General features: G+C 33.8%; 1 protein-coding gene across 15 annotated transcripts in view; it reads right to left on the reverse strand.

Moving 5' to 3' along the window:
* Nucleotides 1-19,276, reverse strand: part of LOC148673550 (protein prune homolog 2-like) — an 85,025-nt gene extending 65,749 nt beyond the window's left edge. For all 15 annotated transcript variants that reach the window (XR_015936054.1, XR_015936053.1, XR_015936052.1 and 12 more), the window contains exons 1-4: nt 19,130-19,276; nt 7,171-7,275; nt 5,623-5,825; nt 3,627-3,796 (exon numbers count right to left, since the gene is read on the reverse strand). Coding sequence is in view for 12 of the 15 variants with exons in the window: in XM_088630149.1 (XP_088486275.1) it covers nt 3,627-3,796; nt 5,623-5,825; nt 7,171-7,275; nt 19,130-19,165 (514 nt within the window). In the remaining 3 variants the exon portion in view is untranslated. The remainder of the gene's footprint in view (nt 1-3,626; nt 3,797-5,622; nt 5,826-7,170; nt 7,276-19,129) is intronic.
* Nucleotides 19,277-23,006: the final 3,730 nt, after the last annotated feature.

Below are 23,006 nucleotides of genomic sequence, written 5' to 3' on the forward strand. Positions count from 1 at the left end.
CATTACATCATTTGTCCCATAGCTATCACACAAGTTTAAACTCCTTGCATCCTATTTTTGTCCCCTGATGACTGGAAACACCCTTTATATTTTAGTGAGCTTATCCAAACCTGAGACAAACTATTCCTGCTAATCCCATAAACAGATCATAATCTAGTCTATGTTCTAATAAAAAAGTAATGCAAGGGTATGACTCGGAAACTACTCAAAAGAGAAATGACTGCAGTACATAGCTGGAATGCCTGACTGAAACAGACACAAGAGAACTGGAAATCATTGGAAAATGGAATTCAAAAACTTATGTGATTTTGCAAATGTACCACCTAGATATCACAATTTTAACAGACTCTTGGGATATAATTCCTTGAGTTAGTTACTACTGTAGGTAATGTTTATCAGTTAGATATAATTGATGGAAGACACTTAAATACCTGATATAAAATAAACAACATTATACAGTACTTCTCACTGATGACATGGCAAAGCACAGCTTTGTTATGATAGCATGTAGGGATTTCAAATTTTGTTGTAAAGTTCATGTATAACTAAAATGTTGATGACTTTACAATTGCAACACATTATAGTTTTCTTCATGTATGTCTTTGAATGCATTAAAATAGAAAGATTGATTTAGTGGCTATGTATAAATTGATTAGATTATTTATATTTCATTTCATTATTTCATTATGCTCTTCAAAATAAAACACTGTGGGTGCCCTGTCAGAAATTACATTTCGTTGTGAACAGAGCTTTTTCATAAGTTGCAAAGTACAGAAAATGATATACCAATTTTGTTTTTCTTTGAATTTGTAATTAATTCCTTCCTGTACTGATGCACAAGCAAATGAATGTTTGACCATGGGTTTGAATAATGATAACTACAGTGCTACTTAAGTAATCATTTACTGAAAGGCGGTATTGTTTCACTGTATCCACTGCAGCATATAACATTGAAACAAATGTCTTTTATGGAACCAATATAGAGGCTTATAACTTGTACACCTACATTATCACACCACATGCCACTGGTAATACTGTGAGCCCTTTGTGACTTCCAGCAGGTTCACCTTTGATCGGGGGAGTGAAGTGGCTCACAGATAAGATACGCAACCTCTCAGATACCAGGCTAGGGCCCTCTCTGGTTGATGTACTTGGAAGCTCCTAAAGTCAGAGTTCTTTAAATGCCAAAATGACAGAATGTTTCCTGAACTCTACAGTAATATAGAAATAATATTAGGTAATTTCATTGGATTTCGTGCATGAAATTTCAGCCCTGTTATGAATGCCCAAGACAAAACTGTACAGTGTTCCAATGTCAAGTTACAGGGACACCATCTCATAGCACACATGTATTTATTAGAATAGACAGCCTGAGACTATCCTGCATGAATCAGAAAAACTTGTATTCCTTTATATGACTATAATAATGTATGTAATGCAATTCCAGTCTGCAAAGCCATTTAAAAAAATTCCAGGCATTATCAAGGAAAAAGGCTACGGCTGATTATATTTAGTTAGCAATGTGTTAGATTTACTTTTATAGACCCAGTTTTTAACTTTTTAACTTTTTAATTCACTTTTTCAAAGGTACATTTAGCAATTTGCTCTTCTCTTGTATTTTAGAAAGTACCACAGCGGTGTTCACAAGGAATAACAAGAATTCCTTTCAGGAATTAAGCATATTGAAAGGTTTATGGAGTTTTTTAGTCACTGTAAATTTGGTGTAACCCTATTGGATTGAACCAGGTCAACCTCCTGGCCACAGGACAAGGAGCCTGGGACCCTTTTGAAGAGTAAGGAGTGACCATGGGGCCCTGGCACAGGCGGAAATTAGGAGGAAAGACGCAAAAGACACATGCAAGGGAGAGAAGGGGGGTTATTCATTGCATTTATAGTTTTTTTTTTCATGTGGAGAAATGACATCAGGAATGATCACAAATCTTTGACAGCTTAGGTTGACTGAACTTGGTCGTTGTCATCCCTCCTGAACTGTCACTCTGAACTCCATTAACAGGCAAAGAAAGAGCACAACACTACCCAACTAGTCTGAATATCATCTGGATTTGAAAGACTCACGCAGGTCTCTTATTGATATCCTACATAAGCAGAGCTACACATAAACGACTGCCCACAAGTAACTTGAAAAAAAAATGTTTATGTGAGAAAACCAACATCAATACCTAAAACAACAACAAACTGTCAAACTGTGAAGCAGAAGGAATCTCAGGTCAGAGGAAATATTTGAACACTGCAGTGTGTGACAAGAACAGCAACAGAGATATTGCCAGATTGTTTTGTAGTATGTACTCTTAAAATGTGGTGGTAGGAGCAATCATTCTTCTATTCTGCATCATCCTATACCTTCAGGGAGGTGAAAGGCGGCTGACTGCTTTTTTTTCTCAACTTGACAACAACCCTTTACATACTAAACTGAAATTCCTTTAATCAGGAAGGAGATTTGAAATTGATACTCAAATAGAGGATGCACTAAATCTAAGTCTAAAGATTATAAAAGGAGTTTTAGAGAATACTAGAAATGAAGACCACACCTATTGTAACTGTAGTTTGGGAAAAGAGTCACTGACTAAGTAAATAGACTGAAATATATTAATTATACAGTATGTGAATTCTATCAGGAAAGGTACTATGACATTGTGATGAGAAAAATGTGTAATACACTGCCAGTAAAGTATAAGATTACTTGCATTTCTTTTTAAAAGATAAATACAGTACCTCCATATATTTGTACAAAGAAACAGTCTATTCAGATTCTCCTTCTTTTTGAGTATTCCTAAGATTGCCAGGTGCCCCTATAATTTTGACGAAGAGTATATGTAATTAAAAATACAGGCCACTACTCAAATAGAGGATGCATAAAATCATAGGTAACTCCAATGTACTGCAATGAATGCAATCTGTAAACTTAGAATGTTTTTAAATCTTGCACCTTTGTTTTTTTATCACAACTGGGAAGACATGCCGGTACCTTTAGATAGATACTTTATTAATCCTGTGGGGAAAATTGCAGTGCAACAGCACCCTGGCACAGTGTAACGAAAAGATACAATAATACAACAATACAATACAGCAAGTACAGTCAGTGAGAAGTGCCGTAAATCAAATTATTCATGGATACCCATACATCATTCTGCTTCTATTGAAAAAGTTAATGACACATCACTATGTACTTTAAATGACAAACAAGTCTTTAATACCTACATTGAAAGAACAGATTGCTTACTTTAGACACTACTGCATCACAGAAATACCAAATTTAGAACTTTTACAGATCATTTACCTATAAAAAATCCCAAATATACAACCGATACAGAGTTGTTCCCTTCCTCTAACTCCTACAGAAATTCAAACTCTCATGCAAAGAACCCAATGACATGGCAAACTGCCTTTTTTTCTCCTTTTTCTTACACTTTGCTTTCAAATGCACTTTAAAATGCAATGAGTTGTTACTCTTTAACAAACTCTTGACTCCCCGCTTCTTCTATTAATGCCTCCTGAGGCCTTGAAAAGGGATTGTTAACCAAAAAATGGATCGCATTCTTTGCATGAGGAGTTTCAGTAACACTCCATTAAATCCTTGGGCGATTAGCATTAGAGGAGCTCCTCACCTCTGAGGAGATGAGCCAGTGGCTGTACGAGCAGCTCTGGTGCCTCTTGAAGAATCTCTCTCGCTACCAGGGAGGTGGATGATGACAGCTCCTGTAACTCCTGACTGCCTCCCCATCTCTCACAGGGATTGATAACTCTGACAACGGACGATTCCAAAGCTCTGTCTTCACTGAAAATGCAAAGGGAAAGTTGTAAATTGCTTATCTACATAAGACAATGCTATAGCCCTTGGCAAGAAAAAAATGTAAAAAAAAACCTCTCTTTTTTTCCCATTTGTTACGAGTGATTCTTGTAGCTTATTTATCCAGGAACTGCCAGCTGAGATGTGCTAGCTCATTTCCATTGGAATCCTGCTAATACCTTACCTAGTTTTCCAGCTGAGTGGATTGAACCAGAAGGAGGTCAAGTGACTTGCCCTCTTTCCAAACCATCAGCCCATCCCCTTAAAATGCATTCTGTATGTTTTGTTTTTTTTATACACCAAACTGTTTTTCATAACTTGGGTTTTTTATTGTTCTAGCCAATAAAATCAATGCTCACGGAGAACATATTTTGAAAGCTATCGATAGATACACTTATTAGTTTATGAAGTCAATTAAAAGTAAAAGCAAACAGAACAATCAGTAACCGAAAAAACACCCTGAGCCTTATAGTTTTCTAAGCAAAAACTTTACTTCTTAACTTCTTAGAAGTAAAAAGTTATTAAAAGAAATTATGTATTTTCAAAAATGAATTATGCAAAAGATGGGACATTTAAATAAAAAAAAAGTTTCTAAGTTATGGAACCCAGAACAAAAAGTTAGGGGCATCAATGAATGTGTTTTTTATGCTGATTTCTTGTTAGGCTTCACTAAAAGGCATAGATACATTCAGTTAAGGAAGAGTTACTGAAATAAATTTGTTTCCATCTTTACTCTTTTAACCACATGATTTCTGCTATATTTTGAAAACTGGACGAAAGTGTTAAAATAACAATTAGATTCCAGAAAAAAGTAAAATGTGTCTGTATGAACACTACAAGAACTACAAGAAAAAAATTATAAAATTGTCTGCTTTCCTTAAAAATCACCATTTTATGTGTTTTATAGTTCGTCAAATAATAATTTCAAAGCCCTTTAGCTAAGAATATGAGCTAAGAGCTTTTTTTTACTTTGTGATATAAAGTATATTATCATATTAAAAGAAAAGTAACAGATATCTTCAAAAAAAATTAAATGTTTTAAATGTTTGATTTATATATCCAGTAAATATTATACATTACTTTCATCTTTTTGCAACTGAATCCAAATATCTTCTTGTTTTTTAGAATGGATTGTGTTTAACAATGTAGGCACAATGTCTTCATGGCACTTAAAATCAATTACTTTTCAATAAAATACATGCCAACAAACTATTTATGAAGGGAATTAAACATTTACACACATGGTGTTTTTAAATGTAAACTACTGATTACAAATGTACAACCACTTTGATGTAGAATGTCCAAATTGTTTTAGATTTCATTGAGACACCACCTTTGCTGTTGATACCAATTTCATCTCAATACACAAACATCTGTGAAGAATTATGGGTCAGATTAAAAAAGAGTCAGTGATAAAACAAAAGTGTAATATAAAATCATACAAAAACAAGACCAAAATCCAATACCGTTGTATAACATTTATAAAACTGAATTGAATCCACTTTTTATACTAAATGTCAAAATTAAATATACAGTTGTGAAAAAACAACTTTTCACATCCCTGTGTATCTTGAATTAGGAATGACTGTAAGTAAACCCTCTCCCAGTATCACTGAGTGTCTGCTGTGTTCAGTTTCTTTAAAACTGGCCCTTCTTCTCAGTATAAATCTACAGTATGCTTTGATGAATGATGGTGTGGCCCAAATCCTTTTCTCGCTTTCAAAACACAATCTACCCCCTGCTGTGTTTGCCTTTATGCACACATGATTCACGTATCGCCAAGCTTTTGAATTCACATCCTGAGGGAACTTTACCTTGTAAGCACATTATTGCTCAGAAGAGTTAAAGACAGTGTTCCTGAAGTATTGAGTTGACGCAGGTCAATCTCATCCCTCCAAATGAGGGAGGACTCAGAGATAGAGCTCTGCCGCAAGAATGCCCTGGTCTCATCTGGGATGTGGAGCTCCGATCTTTGACTATTCAGGACTGGCACACAGAGATCACCTGTTTTCTCTGTCTGCAATTATACATTTTAAACAGTCAATTCGTTTAGCACACATAATTCAAAATGCATTTAATTTCTACTTGTAAAATGCTGAAGGTTCTAATCATGACTTTAGATACTTTTCATTTTCATGCACTTGGACTGTTATTAAATACTTTATAAAGTCTCAAAATGTTTAACTATCTAATCCTTACAAAACATTAATAAGTCTAATAGGAATGTTAGGAATGTTATAAAAATGCAGAGATGTGCAACATTTTTAAATGAAGGAAGACATTTAACATTGAATTATCCATTAATTTTCAATCTTTCTGTTTCGGTAAGAAACTGAATCATATACAGCATAATATTAATCATATTGTATTTTAACATTAATTGCATTCAATTAGAAGAATCTTTAGCTATAGAATGTTATTTTTTAGAAAACAATAAAACAATTGTTTTTAGATCTAGATTTATTCCAGACAATATTTCATCCTAAAAGGGAATTCAATGAAACACTGTTTGCCCAGCTTTTTAACATTGAATGACACTGACTCTTGTCGAGTCTTTTAATAGTTTATCTCCAAGCAACACAGATATAACAGTGTGAACATAAATAACACTGGAATTAATATAAACTCTGGCAGTCCCTATTTATTTAGGCACTATGTTACGACAGTGAACAAAGCTCATAATAAGTAGTAAATAAAATAAAAAATAAAGGGAAAAAATAATCTAACCATGTTTAATAGCTAGAATGACCCATGCCAAACAGTTCTCTATATTCTCCAGTATTCACACTTTTTTACTATTGTTTCCATTCAGTGATCTTGTAAAAAACAGACATGATTAAGCACTCTTGTTCTTTAGGACCACAGCCCAGTTTCAGCTTGGCTTCAGCAACTTAAATATGCAGAAAACAGACAACAGACCTTGTGCTGGTCTAAGCTTTATCTGAAAAAGTACATTACCTAAGCACATTAATTATGTACAAGAAAGAAAACAACCAATAAGAGGAGCCCATTTAACCCATCTTGCCAATTTTGGTGATGGAAGCATATTGATCCATGAACTCATCAAGATGCTTCTACAAAAGGAAGTAATAATCCAACAGTTCACATTCCTTTGCCCTAGACAGACATCAGCTGTGAAAAACTCCAAACAAACAACAATCTAGCAAATTCCCAATATATCCTTGAAGTTTAAACAGAAACATAGGCAATTTGATCATTAAAGTGAGTACTAAAATAACTCGTAAAAGACAGGTAATCACACAAGTCTATTAAGGAGTTTACATCTGATTTTACAAATCTTAAGGAAAAACAGATGGTTATTTCTGTCATTAAAAATATCAAGAATGAGTATAAATGAATACCTGCTGTAGGAAAAAGGCATAGCCCAATATGGAAGCTACACAGTCAACTTCCGCACTGTTGTTTCCCAGAACAGCATGGACTTTAGGCAGCTCAGATCCAGACACCTGGAACACATTACGAAATCAAACTATTAATATTTTCTTTTGACACTGTTATACTTCATGTTGAAAGGCTGTCCTGTCAGATTCCAGTGTAAGACATTAGGAAAGACACATCACATTTGGAAATTGATCTGGTTAACTCATTGTGTTAGATTTCTTCAATTTATTCACTTAAGATCAAATATTGTTCAGGGTAAAAGCAATGTAGTACAGAAAATATTACAATTCTCCCCAAACAGATAGTTGAGGAGCCTGTATTCTAGAGAGAACCTTCTGATTAAAGAATATTTTATACATCTTACACTAACGGTCACTGATACATTTAGCAACAATTAAGTGAAAGTAAAGAAATTGTTCAGTAATATAAAATTCCTGCAAAACAATTACTGCAAGAGTAAGATATGAAAAGTTCAGTATAAAATTGAAAGTGTTTTGAAAGTAGAGAACCTCAGGAGAGTTGAAAGATTAAACAAACGTAACAGTAATACCTTTCTGCTAAATTCCATTGTTAACTAGAAGACCATTAGTATTGAAGTAACAAGTAATAAGTTTATTCCATGCTTACACCTGAAGAAGGCTCCACAGCCAAAACGTTGTTTTCTTTCTTCTCTTTTCAGCATGGAATAAACCTATTATTTGTTCCTTTGCAGCTGACGCATGCTGACTCAGCTACCCACCTGAACTATTAGTATTGAACACTTCCAAGCAGGTCCCTACCCTGATACCCGCTTTATTTAATTATAAATTAACTTAGGGTAAACATCAGAAACTAAAGGGAAGCTAGAATGGCGCCCACCATATTTGAATAATGCTAACGTTACACGGGTCATTTTGTAAAGCCTGTAATGGCCAAGTTTGGGCAAATACACTATCACTGCAATCACTCAGGTGCCGTGCGAGGTAATGAGAGGTGGCTATATGAGAGAGCTACCCGTTAATGGACACAACTTGTGGAATGAGGAATACCTCATCCGATTACGCAATTAGCACTAGGAGTGAAATTCCACATGAGGGAAAAAAGAGGCATTAGGACCTGATGGAACAGGGTGTCGGTTCTCAGTTTATCAGCATACTTTCATGTCACTGGCAAGAGAGTCTAGATGACATAAATTCAATCTTGTATACTCCCTGTGTCTGTGTCAGTCTCAGAACAACAAAACCCTTTGCTGCTGCATCAGACGTGCAAGGTTTATTAATTAGTGGTGTCCCTTGCCAAACTGGATCAGCCAGAAGAGTTAGTGATAAGAAAAACTAACCATTGTTTGTTAACGAAGATCTGATGCCTGGTGAAAAGTGAGAAAGAAGAGTCATGTTCTAGTGCTTATTGATGTGAACATGAGGAGTAAGTCTTGTTCAATGTTTCAAAGCTTAATGTGTAAAGTAAAAAGCGGACAACTTTTCACTTTAACTTTACTAGTAAAGTAAAAACTGAAAACTAGGAATTATCCATGAAGCCAAGTTTAATGTCCCAGTGTGTTTAAGAGTTGTTAGTGTTGTTAAAGCTCAGTATAGCAATATATACTATTTTTGAAGTGGCAGAAATTTTTAACAGATTTTACAACAGTAGGAGTTTCATAAACTGTATACAGACAAATAGGCTGTCTGCACTTCTGACCAAAAAGAAATAGTGGTCAGGTGGCCACCTTGGTTTATGATAATGTAAAGTATAACTGACTGTGTTGCTACACCTGCACCCACGATAGACAGATATGTTTAATTAACCCAACAAGTTTTGAGCTCAAGCACTTTGCATGATGGGACATTTTTAGAGAAATGTTCTGTGTCCCATTACAAGCATAAAATCTATTAATTTAGCTAATTAATGAAGGGCAAATTTGAAAAAAAAAACTTTAGATAGTTACAAAATTCACAAAGTTTGGATTTAGTTGGTGCTGTGGTTCATAAGGAGTCTCTAAAAGGGTTTGTGAATAAAGAGGTCAGCTTAACATTTTGTTAGATGCAGGACCTCAGTCTTTATCACATGGCACAGTACAGGTACATTAAATATACAGGTAGGGCCACTAAAAAACAAAGTCACAAAGAAAAATGTTTCATTAATGTACTACACTCCTACTGAGACAGCACCAAAAATATCTTTAAATTAAACACAACATTGCTTTTCAGAGTATAATGCAGGAACAAGATTGTAGAAAAATGCAGAAACCTTCTACCTGCTTAGAAAGAACACTGAGAATTATAATAAACAAAGTGTTGACACTTCTAATTGAGGACTTCCTTCATACAGTACATAATTTAAAGACAAAGATATTAAAATAACATAACCACATACAGAATAGCCAGTAGGTACATTTCAACTACAATGTTTAATTGTCTGTGCTGAAAATACATCAGTTCCACACCGTGGTTCACAAGCACTGGAGGGATCATATCATCTTACTTGATGATAGGTCTTCTCTTGCCTTTGCAAAATCGTATTTGAAAATAGGTAGCAGAAATACAAAACACCGACATTTAATGGGTATTCTACCAGTGTAAACTTTAGACATACTGTAAAACTCCTTTGTAATCCACACATAAATTATAATTATTAGATAATATACACCTTGAAAAAACATCATTTTACAAACTAAATCAAAACTAAAGCATTGATTAAGACGATCTGAAATAAATGTACTCTAGTTTCTAGTTCCACTTTTTTATGCACTCTGATATAAAGTACTTGTATTGTGAGCAATATTTTATTGCTTGTATTGCCCGAGAAATAACAGTGATTAAGAGAAATAATTGGCAATACAACATCTCTGGCAAGTGCTTAATTTGTACATCACAAGATGCCAGAGAACTCAATCTCTGAATGAGAGACCAAGGATGAACTTCTTTTAAATTATTTTTAGTGTCTTTATTGTTCTGTATTTATAAGTAACACATTTACTGTACACTATATTGTATTATCTGCATTATTATTATTATTATTATTATTATTATTATTATTATTATTATATTGTATTATCTGTATTATTTTGATCACATTATTGATTAATGTGTCACTCATGTACTATAAACAGATGCAATTTTAATTTAGAAATGTTATGTGCTGCCCCCATTTTCTTTATGAATTATTTAATATAGCATAAAGAGGAGAACATGTGACCTAATTCTTGTAAATCATAGCAGATTCTGTTGAGATTACATAAGAGGCCTGAACAGGAATAATTTGTTTTCTATTGATTTCACAATTGTTTTTGTAATTGAGCAGCAAAATTAAGTGATTTGTATGATGTTCTAGAGCTTGTTACCTTTGTTATGTTAGCTGTCTATAGGAAACAGACACTCTGTGATGTTAATTTGGATATGGCCTGAACCTTTCTTATGTTCTTACATGCATATTAGGAATTATAACAAATTACCAAAATCCCTCTAACATAATCACAATCTGTAAGATAATATCTGGGCTAAAAACATTACTTTTTAAAACTAAAGGCTATCCCTGATAGAGCTCATGTTGGGTCTTACCAAAGACAGAGTCCATATCATAAAACAGCAAATTTATTTGAATACCATTCTAGATAAGACCAATCCAATAATCATCCTTCTATTAAATATATGGTTCGAATTCATTGAACAAATAGTGGGATGACAAATACAAGGAGCACTTTATGTTTACATGGTTACATTCAGAACAACAGTATTATACACTAACAGAAATATACTGTTTAATTAATACAAAAACAAAATGTAAAATGTGCAAAGCAAATAAATAAAAGAATAACCATAAGCATGAATCAATCTCACATGATACAAATGGCTGATAAATCATTCAGTTATTACAGAGATACAAATAGCACACAGTTAATAATACACTGACTACAACACTTGGATTCATAGTCAACTTTATACTATTACAATAACATCCCCTCACTCAAAAGTCAAATCAATTACTTTCATGAAATAATCTTTATCAAACACATACTTAGAAATAAAGCTTAATTTATGATTTTTATCATGAAAACATCAAATGTATACTCATTTGAATTAGACGGTTAGCCAGGCACAATCCAGATTACCCAGGGCAGAGGAATACTGGATCTCGTTACTAATACTGGTATCTAAGTATATTGGATACTTAGATCTGGGATCTAAGTCTGTTGGTTCTGTGTCAAATAAAGTCCAATGGCTCCATACTAGAGGATCCGCTGTTGGTGCAGGTGAAAAGAGAGAAGGGTCCACATGAAAAATAAATATACAGGACTACAGTAAATATTAAAGTGTTTTAAATATAATTACAATTAATTAATTTTCTGTATATGCCCTGTAATAAACTGCCATCCTGTCCAGAGCTTCCCAGGATAGGCTCCAGACCAATGTGACCGTGAACTGGATAAGCCATTATTGAATTTTTAACCTGAAAAATAAATCCTTCATTAGTATATAGCACATATGCAGAAGAGCATCAGTAGGATAAAATCATCAGAGAAAAAACCATTTGAGTTTATCGTCTGGATCAGGTATAGCACTGCAGTAGACTCCCAATAGTGTTCCTGCCAAACTGCTGTGGTGCTTATAATTCTTTGCAACACTGCTGTATCCATATGGCCGAGACTTAGTGTTCTCTGCTCTTATAAATTTGCAAACTCATTAATAAAAAGATCAGTCAAGGTGACAAGGGCCATGCATTGATATCAAACTGCTACCTGCTTTCAAAATTGGATTATATGAAATTAAAGACAAGGTAATAGCTTTAGTAAAATATTTCAGCAGCTAAAATAGTGCTGAAATCCCAATGAATTACCATAAAATGGTTAACACCCATTGCAGAATATAAAGTTTGTCCCTTTTTTACAGGTAAAGTACATGTTGTATACTGATGCCATTTTTAACCTTTAGTTTCTTTTCTTATTCCCAGAGTGTTTGTGTATGTTGGCTATTTCTACTTACAAAGTAAATGATCCATCTTCTTGTCAATCACTGTGGTGGTAAAGTTGTCATATTGTAAAAAAACCAGGAAATGGGAATAATTTTCAATGGTCAAGGATCACATTGTCAGGAAGAACTGCGAACACAACAGTATTCTTAGTTTTAAAAATACACATCTCATTTTTATACTTTACATGGCCATTGGTGTTTGTACTGTACACACAATAAAATACCCTCAAATACATTACAGGCAACTATATAATGGCAGCAAAACAGAAATTCAGGTTATGAAAGATAATGTTTTGTAACATTATCACCATAACTTTACATTTTCTAGATTTAAAAATACAGGATTCTGACTCTTAAAAACATTTTAGGCTTTGAGGCACAGCCCTCATCACATGGCACACAAAGCCAGTTCTGACACTGTAATCAAAGTTTAAAGAAATAGGAACTTCCTCACTTCCAATAGGGGAAAGTGCTGTACCCAGAAAACCCCAATATACAGTGCTAAAATATCCACATTGAATAAATGGATAACACTTCTATTCATTTGGTATGCTGGTATATGGTCTATTTAAAATGTAATTAATAATCGCTTCAAAGCATCTCAATTATGTTTCATAAGGTTTAATCACATTTTCTGCTGTTATCAATGATCATAGATTGTCTGACATTTTCAACATTAAAACTGCCAAGGCTCAGACGTGCAATTGAAAAACATTGGTCTTGTGGAAGACTGCCCAGCAATCCAAGAGATTTATCTGGTTTTGACTCAGTCGCAAATCCACCCCTCCAAGACTACACAGTTAAGCTTCAGCCATTTAACACTAGACCTTTAGAATTGAATGTATTGTCAACTGCAGGCCGGTTATGTTGCCTAAATAAGCACACAATATATTAAGTGTATTTGTCACAGACAACTGTGATTCAGTAGCATACACTGCAGCAAGGTGTACAGTATTTAGCCAACATCAACAGATTGAAAAATTCTTGTGTTGTGCTTTCTCTGTTTTTTTCTCAGAACAGAATCCTGATATCATTGTTTGCAAAAGCAGCTGCAGTGAAATCAACAAGAGAAAAAAAAGAGGATGCCTAAATCAATGTGATGCTGGCTTGTCACTTGATTTAATATTTGTACTGTAGCCACAGAGAAAGTCATGCCAGCCTTGAAGGACATCCTGTTACATTAGGATCTCATCTGCTGCCAGACTTTCTTAAAGTGCCACAGTAAACTATGAGCACGGTAAACAAAGCACATTTCATGACCATATGTTTATGATGTTATTCTGCAGGGAACCAATTAAAAGAATGGGATTTCTGGAACCTGGCCATTTTAAAGAAAAAGGCAACTTGTCTTGTCATGCGATGCTTGCTCAGTATGTTGATGGGAGAGCTGTACTCATTTTAAGACCAATCCAGTTTATGAATGGTGGAGTAAATGAAACATCATATTAAGACATTAGCCTTAATTATTCGTTAAAAAACTATCTGTGGAGCCTTCACAGTTTAGATTGCTTTAAAAAATAGATTATATAAATATATCAGTTAAAAGGTTAATGTTTCTCTCTACAACATGTTTAGTATACAAACAGTATCTTTGTGTTGCTATTATGGATTAAGTATTATACTTCACAATATTTATAATATAATGAAATATATTTTATATATAATAAGATTATATATTTAATATTATATAATCATATTCATAATATTTAGTGGTAAATTAGTGATACTCTGAGAAAAACTGAAATGTAATAATGGCATCAGAATGTTCTGTAGTCTTTACATCTTTAACAACCTCAGGATTCTGGGGTGACCAGCTGCTCTTGCAACAGACTGTTGCTCTTACTATTGCTGTTGTAAAAAGTGTTACTGACAAAACCCCTTCCTGCCTTGATCACTTGTATACTGTGCTGTTCAGTGCATCTTAAATATTATCGATACTGTGAAATAAAAAACTGCTGGTTTATGTTTTGCAAAACAAAAATGAATGGGTTCATGAAAGTTTAAAACTTAAAAGAAATAATAACATTACATACTTGTTTATTGAAAAATATTTTAAAACATTTCTTAAAATCCACCAAGGCACCATTTTTAGGAAAATGTTTAATGTCTTTGGGTGGTGGGAGGAAGATGGAGCACCCAGAGAAAACTAAGCAGACATGGGGAGAACATGCAAACTCCACCTAACACTACCATACTGTAAAACAAAACAATACACCCAAATTATTATGTAGAGAATAATTGCCTAGGTCTAGAAGGCATGCAGTTTAATAGCAGATCATGAAATCAGCAACCCCAACAACAATGGCATTGTGTACCATCACTCCTCTTTTCTTACTAAGTTATTAAAATGTTAAACGTATTAAAAAACAAAGACTTGAGTTATCACCTCTTCCTTTGGCACAGAATTGTGAAACACAGTAAACAGATAAGTGCTAAACAATGGTGAAAAAAACAGAGGAATCTCCTAAATATTATTGTATTGCAACTTCTTCCAAAACAAAAGGAAAAATTGAGTTCCTTCTTATTAAAAAGGCCTACCCACATTTCAACAATCCTTTCTAGCGGACACTATGGTATTCGAACTTGATTAGAATGCATTAACAAATTTTGCTTCTCACTTTAACTTGGTCTAGATGAGAATGTAATTCAAATGTCAGGTCATCAATAGCCAGTGTGTGGGCATCACTGTGCGTCACAGTATCATTAATGGTAGGGGGCAAAGTAGAAATTAAAAATCTCATTTCTTTCCATCTGGGCCACCATAATGCTGCACAATAGTATGGCTAATGCATAAGAGAGCATTGCTCTAATCTCAGAATTGAGTGGAATAAGAGGTGCATTATAATGATGAAAATCATGGTCTTTTTAAATGATGTGGAGGACACTACTGAATTGCACCAACCATCTCGCAATGTAGTATTAAAAACCTTTTCAGTGGGCTGTTAAAGCAGCAGCAATGATGCGTGTTTCAAATCAACATGTTTCCATTTCATCAAACCTTTCCTTGCAAGAAAATACAAAATTCTGTTAAGATTAGAAATGGAACCAGGTACACTCTGTTTTCCTTTCTCGTTCAAGTACAAACAGCTAACTCATTGTACAATTCCGAAATACAAAAAAGGTAAGATGTTTAAGCTCCATGTAGAGTACACACAGCACATTGCATTAGTAAGTTCAAAAGTGTGTGTCCAAATATATCTGAAATCACCCTCTTTAGCACAGAAACAACTTAGAAAGACGTTCTATAGAGGGGTGCTGCAATATGCTCTGGTTAGGGCTTAAATCCTAATTTACTGAAAGAAATCAAAGATAAAATCAAATTGAAATAAAAACATGGTAAAATGGATCTTTTAATCGACCTGTATGTCACTGCATGAATAAAATATAACATTGTTTACTGAGAAATGCTATGTACTGTATCACCCTTGTCATATATGCTTTAATTAATATCAAGTAAGTAAGGTTTAAGTTTTCTAATCTCCTTGGTAGATACATTTGAGGCTCTATAAGGAGGCTTATACAGGAAAGACTAGCCTTTGAGATTTGTCTGTTTCAGCTATGAATTAAGAGTACTCAGAAACTAACAGTAAGAGATATTTTATGTAACAATACATAGCAAAGTTTTTTTGTGACAGGATTGTGCAAATAGGGCCATTACAATAGTGAGTATTAAAATAACCTTGTAACTGGTCACTTAATAGAGTACAACAGAAAAAAAGATGTCTCACTGGAGTGCACTAATATTTTTAAGTATTATAAAATGCTAATGTATGTTAATTTTTGCTCAAACCAACCATGTTTTATTAAAAATGAAATAAAATATATATGAAATATAGAATATATTTAATATATAACTATACTATATATATAGAATTTCATATCAATTATATATGAAATATCAGAAATAAAATGCATTCATCTTAACCCATTATCTTCAACTGGCTGTTTAATAATTTGATTTTTTTACTGCAATTGCTTGATTAGAAAGCAGCAGGCTCATATTTTTCATTTTTTGTCATTTTATTGTTTTAATCGGGAACATCACATACAAACATTTCAAAACACAAAAAAATAAAAGTCTTTTTCTAAAATTACTGTTTATAAAATCAGTTAAGGAATGAAATCAGTTTACAGGAATTTTGATTTCCTGTAAAGAAAATCAAAATTTTCTTTAACACAAAATAGAAAGTCATCATCCTTATTGTTGTTGCTGAGGATGATAACAACAATAACAATTATAATAATAGCTGTACCTATATTATAAGGACTATTTTTAAATAATTCTACATAAATAAGTATTTTTTCGAATTATTTTAAATGCATACAAAGATAACAGACCTGTAACTTGTAACATCAGTAACTTCAGTATTACTTCATCTAATGCAATGTACTGTAAGCTGATCTAAAAGGAACAACAGCTAAATCATTAACAATAATCACAACTGAAAATCTAAAATTACATTTACTAAATTGCAAAACTACTGTAATCCCCACAATAGCAAATGAGGTACAGTATGTATGGTACATACAATCGCATTATACTGTATATTAAGGATTGCTGTATTGTTATTTAATTAAATTTTTAAGGAAATGATTTCCATTTTCCTTAAACTGAGTAGATCCAAGGTCTCTTCCTGACATGTCATCAACAGAAAGTGCTCCGACTTTAAGCTCTAGAGAACAGATGGGTATAGACACCAGACACTTTTGCCAGTAGACGTCAATTATCCTGTATCAGCGCCATCAGATCTCATGGAGACAAAAACTGTTAGATCTCATGGAGAGAAATATCTCAACGGTATGGAACAAATGCTATAAACATGCATGGGCAAAATCGTCTATGTATGCCTCATGTTCATATCTAATCTTAATAGAGAAGTTTCAAAACAAACAGTAAGTGGATACATGACAGGCACAATAAAACTGTTTTAGGCGGTGGACAGACAGACTGAAATCATTTGGTTAGCAAAACAGTACTTGCAGTGTAATGGACAAGAGCGAAGGCCTACCCTTTAACAGCTTTCTTCTATGGGAATTCAACAAAGACGTTCTATCTCATTTAAAAATACTGTACAGTATTTCCTTTAAAAGCTACCACAATGAGAATCATCCAGGCACACCATTGTCTATCAACACATAACTATTCATGTGCTCACAATGGTTCTATTTTGTAGCTTCCAGGTTATCACACCTTCTTCGGCACTGTAGCAGCTGTTCCCAGACTTTCTTCCCAGACCTGTTCCTTTGTGCTTTCTTACAGTAGTGTTTTACAAGTTCAAACAAATAAGAAGTTATTACATAAACTTCGTGCATGTTTACTGAGGTGTGTAGAGCAGTGCTTTTTCTCCAGTATCTTTGATCTTTGGAATTGGATTAGTTATTATTTTTAGTGCAGTTTAACGGTTGTCACACTTCAAGATCCTGAGCTCAGGTGAGTAACCTATGAATGCACTGTAAGATACTTAGGGCAAAGGCCTTATGAACAAACGTGTTTTATTGTGGATCTAAATGCCAGCTTTCGGAAATATATTGCTTTGACTTTTCTTCTTTGCTAGCTGACATCTACAGTGTGAACATTTTGTTACTGAACATCATTATATATCTTGACTATAAAAACATAAATCTAAACAGACATTACATAAAAAAAACATACAAAACAGCATAGGTTCATTAAAAGCAAATGTAACTGGATAGGTCATGATTTTTCTAAAACTGTTGATCCTGTAATGAATCCTGTAATCTTTCCTTACAGCTCAACTGTAAGCCCCCACCAAGAAATAACATGAAGTACAACTAATACTGGAAGACAGACATACCTCTGTGAACTTTATTATGAACCATTCACTGTGGTAAAGATTTAAAGACTTATGTGCAAACTAAAAACAGTATCCTGTATCCTAGGCACTGACGTCTTCAGCACTTGTTTTAAGTGCTGAGGTATTTATGCAAAGATCTTATAGATGTTTGGGAGGGGAGACTGACAGACATCTCTGTAAATTATGTTCTCTTTTTATTAAAGCAGAGTTTTTCAAAATATTACGTTATTACATGACAACTGGTAAAACATACTGTAAGGCTGCCATAATAACTTTGGCAATTTTATACTAGCAAATACTGTGGCCTATATAATGTTGGGTTAACAGGATCAAAACAAGACTTTAAAGAAACCATCAGACTTGGACTTTTTTTTCTTATTACAACAATTTGTTTATTTATCGACTGAACTGGATGACCATATTGTCCTTGTCTGCAATACACTTCACAGCTCACAACCATAAATCATTTTGTCATACCGTTTTATAACTCATTAAATCACTTTTCGGCGTAATGTTATACAGTATACCGTACTTGATACTGGAGTTTAATTAAGTAGTATTTATTATAAGACGAGCCGACGTAAATGTGAAATTTACTACCAAGTGTACTTTTCATCACAGTAAAATCCTTTAAGTTGTTTTATGTTTAAAAGCTTAGCAAGGGTTCCTGACCATACTTTAAATGAAAAGCATTCAAGATAACAATATGCAGTATTAGAAAACACCTAAGAGTTTAGCTTATTATTCACTGTGCAGCATTACTTTGCACTATTGCTGTGTGCACGCTGAAATCTTAAAAGCTACGCACTATAAATTCTTCGCAATTTATAATTACCTCAGAATATAAAAAAATATGATATGCACATACGATGTACTGTAATGAAAACATATTTAAACACTTGATGAATGCCTTCTTATACTAAAATTTTGGGGTGAATATCGTTTGGCCGATAAAGAGTTAATTGTACACTCGTGTGTAAGACTGATTGCTAATATACCACAATCTAATATCGTGAAAACTTCCCATACTTCAAATATGTGGCTACAGGTGTTTTTCTACATGGTGAAAATGTATTTATTAAGGACGCTCGTCTAGTAGGAGCTTGCGCCATAAAGTCTTAATTAAAACTCGTTTTCCCTTTATAGTTTTTACTTACCAGCATGGATCTGGCACGTAGCAAAAACTCTTCCATACTGAAATTTATCAGTGAGTGAATGCCGTTCTCGCCATGAAAAGTTGTACTGTAATGTTTATTTTCCACAGCCTTCTCCTGCTGAGATCACCGCAGTGCCCAGATAGGCTCTCTCACGGCCCACCTAATATGGAAGTGGGTGTGACAGTTAGGAACTTGACGGTAGCGCGCTCCCTTCTGCGCGTCCACGTCTAGAATTTTAACCAATGAATAAAATGTATCTGGGTAAATATCAGGGGGTCGAACTTCACAACCACTGCAACCATGGACAGCGCCCAACACTGAGATCTGAAGTGATGCAGGACTCTGCAGCATTGAATTCGAAGTCAGCAAACTAGTGTATTGTGATTGCGGGTAAAATACGTTTTGTTAATTACAGTAAGAATGAAGAAAGACAAGGATCAGAGGACAGAACTAACGCACAGAGGATAAGGATAATGTGATAAAATATCGAAATTTCGTAAATGTTGAAACTGTGTTCTGCAGCGTTTGTGTGTAAAGGGACGTCAAGACTGGACAGTCTTGAATTATATGTGCACATAAATACACTGTGTTTTTTATGCTTTTGCATGTACTTAGGTTTTAGAGGAGGTTGAACTGTTTTGAGTAAAATATTAAAAAAGAAGACAGCTTTTGAGATGAACAATAGGAGTACTACTGTATATTTAAAACACTAGATACTTAAGCACCATTTTTTTAAAAGCGGTCCCAAGGGAAAATCTTAAAAGCATTTGTTACCTACCACATTACACAAAAAGGTTTCTCCACCTCTACAGTAAAAATGTAAACCATGTTTTTAAAAATAACATCTTGCCAGCAATTTTTGTCATTTTGAGATGTATTTTGTAACACTTTTAGGAATTTTAGAACAAAAGAGGAAAGATTGAGAATGGACTCCAGGCTGCAAAGCAAATGCACTATGTGACACTATGATGATTTCAAAGTATCATAATACTTCGTGACTCCTGCTGTTCATTTGGAGATCATCTTGTCTGGAGTCTTGGAGTAAACATTTACAATACATCAATACATCAAAAGCTATGCATGGCATTTCCAGTAACAGTCCTGAAAATATATCCCTTTTCCAAGAAAAATGTATTTTTCATAGAACATGTATGCTTTCCTGGTGTTTCACAATAATCTTGTCCCTATCCACAGTCTCTTGGGAACTATAACATGTTTTTTGTTGTTGTTTTACATTAAGGACACATCACAGCTCATGAGCAAGCTCTTTCTGACTGCTCATTCAGTTTCATAGTTTCCTGTATGTGTTTTAAGGGAGGAACACGGAACACTATTTTTGATAGTGCATGTGGTTTCCTATACAGTATGTGTTCCATAATATACATGGCCCTACAGGTACAGTTCAATAAAATTCTGAGAGGATTTTGCAAATAATTAATATTATATAATAAGTCAATAATTTGAACAGTAACAGTAGGGTTCCAGCAAAATCTAAATTCAGTAAATACAACATTTTATTTATAACACATTTGCCCAAACGTAAAATACTATACAATGCATAACAGCCAAAAGTATAATAGTATAATTTAAGCCTAAAAGCGTAAGCAAGATTCAATTTATCAATAAAAATTAATTAAAACTGTGTATCTGTAAACATAGTGTTGTAAAATCTGTAAAAATGTTCACAGGAATAAAAAGCCCCTAAGCGTTCTGGGCAGCATGTATAGTAGCAATACACAGTTTCCCGTTAAACAAAGCTTTATCTTAGGTAATGAAAGACACTCAACATCAATAGATCTTAAATTGCACGCAAGTACCTGTGCAGTAACTCCTTCAGGTAATCAGGGACTTGAACCATTTAAGGCTTTTACAAGAGTGAGAACAATCTACATATTACAGGAGTTACAGTTCTTCTTCAATCAGTCATTTGAGATCTCCACATATTGGGGCTTGTTTAGGGTTTTAGACAAAACTCTTTTAACATTTCAAAGGATCTTAACAGGCCGTATTACATAAATGAAAGAATGGTAGTCTGAGAGCTTAAAAAGCCAGCAGAAAATCAAAATAAACCCCAATATTTCTCACTTCAGGTGAAACACCGATGTTAGTGGCACCAAAAATAACATTAAAATTACAGTCATAGTTGGAATCTAATTAGCATGAGCTCAGTCTTGACATAAATGTGAATTGAATATTCTGAATTCAAAGTTCATTATCCCACAATAATTTAAATGATATAACAGCCACATTAGAATTGGGTTTACTGTGCAAATAGATCTGTGTGCTATGTTCTAAGCAGTGAACCTAAGACCATGACAGTTAATAATTTGGCTAATAGGAAAAATAAATACAGTACATCAAATAATAGGCCCAGAACAGAACCCTGTGTAACCCTCAGTGTAACATGTCAAGGGAAATGAATTGTCATCTATCAGACAAATACAGCTTAAACCAATGGAGGGAAGTGTCAATAGTACCTACATTATCTGATACCAGTCATATTAGGATGCATATTTGAAAGAAAAGTTGAAAATGAAAAAAAAATTCCTTATAAACTACAAACACTCTGATACAATATATCAAATCAGTACTTCAAACTGAACAACAGACCAGGACTAGCTAAAGCATACAGAAACAAAATTAAAGTAGATGTAGAAATGTGAAAAGTGCAAATAATTGTGCTTCTATAGAGTAAATGTACTAAAAAGCTTGTTGAGATGACTTGGTGATATTCTCAATAATAAACCAAACAGACAAGATAGACAAATGACCTCCTTTTATTTATTCTGTTTTTATACATCTGAGAATGATACTATATTCAATATGATATTCATTTTGTAAAGTTTTTTTACTATAAAAGGAAGAACAAATACTACATTAATCTTTACATACTACAGTTAACATTTGTGATGTGGGTTTCTTCTGCATTTAAGAGTAACTTTGCTTAAAATAACAAAGGTTTATAGATGTAAAGGTCATGTGTCAGAGATGGACAAAAAGAAAATATAAAATTATAGAACAAAAATGGTCATTCAAACAAAGGTTTGTTAAAAATTATATACAAACACTAATGCATGGACCCCATTACCTGTAAAGCGCTTTGAGTGGAGTGTCCAGAAAAAGCGCTATATAAGTGTAAACAATTATTATTATTATTATTATTATTATTATTATTATTATTATTATTATTATTATTATTAATATTAAAGAGCCATTAAATAATCCTGTACATGGAGAATGCTTTATCTTAAGAAGCTAAAGTGATTGCAATGGAAATTCGAAATAGACATGAATTAACCACATACTCACAAGGCCTTGAAGCCTTTGTTCAGAATAACGAAGTCTAGATTGAATGTTTGAATTTTTAAGGATTCTACAAAAAATAGGCTATAATGATTCGTTAATTATAACCATGGACTGTATTATCTCTCAAATGCAAAGTCAGAACAGCATTACATTTTGATAACCAAGTACAGGTAACTGAAGTAGTGATTTTATTTATCCGACTATGAATCCTAACCCCAATTTCCTATCTTATTATGTTCATTGTTAGACAGTAAGGGTATCACATCTGAAACATACACCTAGGAAACATCCTGGTAAAATATTTGCGACAGATAATCTTCACTTGCAACATATTGGAGGAACCTCCATCTCTCCTGCAGCTGCATCTGATCACCAGACAATACTGCAGTTGGTGGGGAAAGATATAGATCAATTTACTCTTTCACTCCCCCTAGAGTCTAGCAGCTTATTGAGATGTAGAGTGAATCATCTGCCATGTGTCATCAGCACCCTGATTGCAGTCACATCCCCAGGCTCAGTTTCTATCCCACTCTGACAGCCAAAGACAGAAGCTTTTAACTCTGTACCATCC

Source organism: Lepisosteus platostomus, chromosome 4 (assembly GCF_059453375.1).
Source record: "Lepisosteus platostomus isolate fLepPlt1 chromosome 4, fLepPlt1.hap1, whole genome shotgun sequence".
In the NCBI taxonomy this organism is placed as follows: Eukaryota; Metazoa; Chordata; class Actinopteri; order Semionotiformes; family Lepisosteidae; genus Lepisosteus; species Lepisosteus platostomus.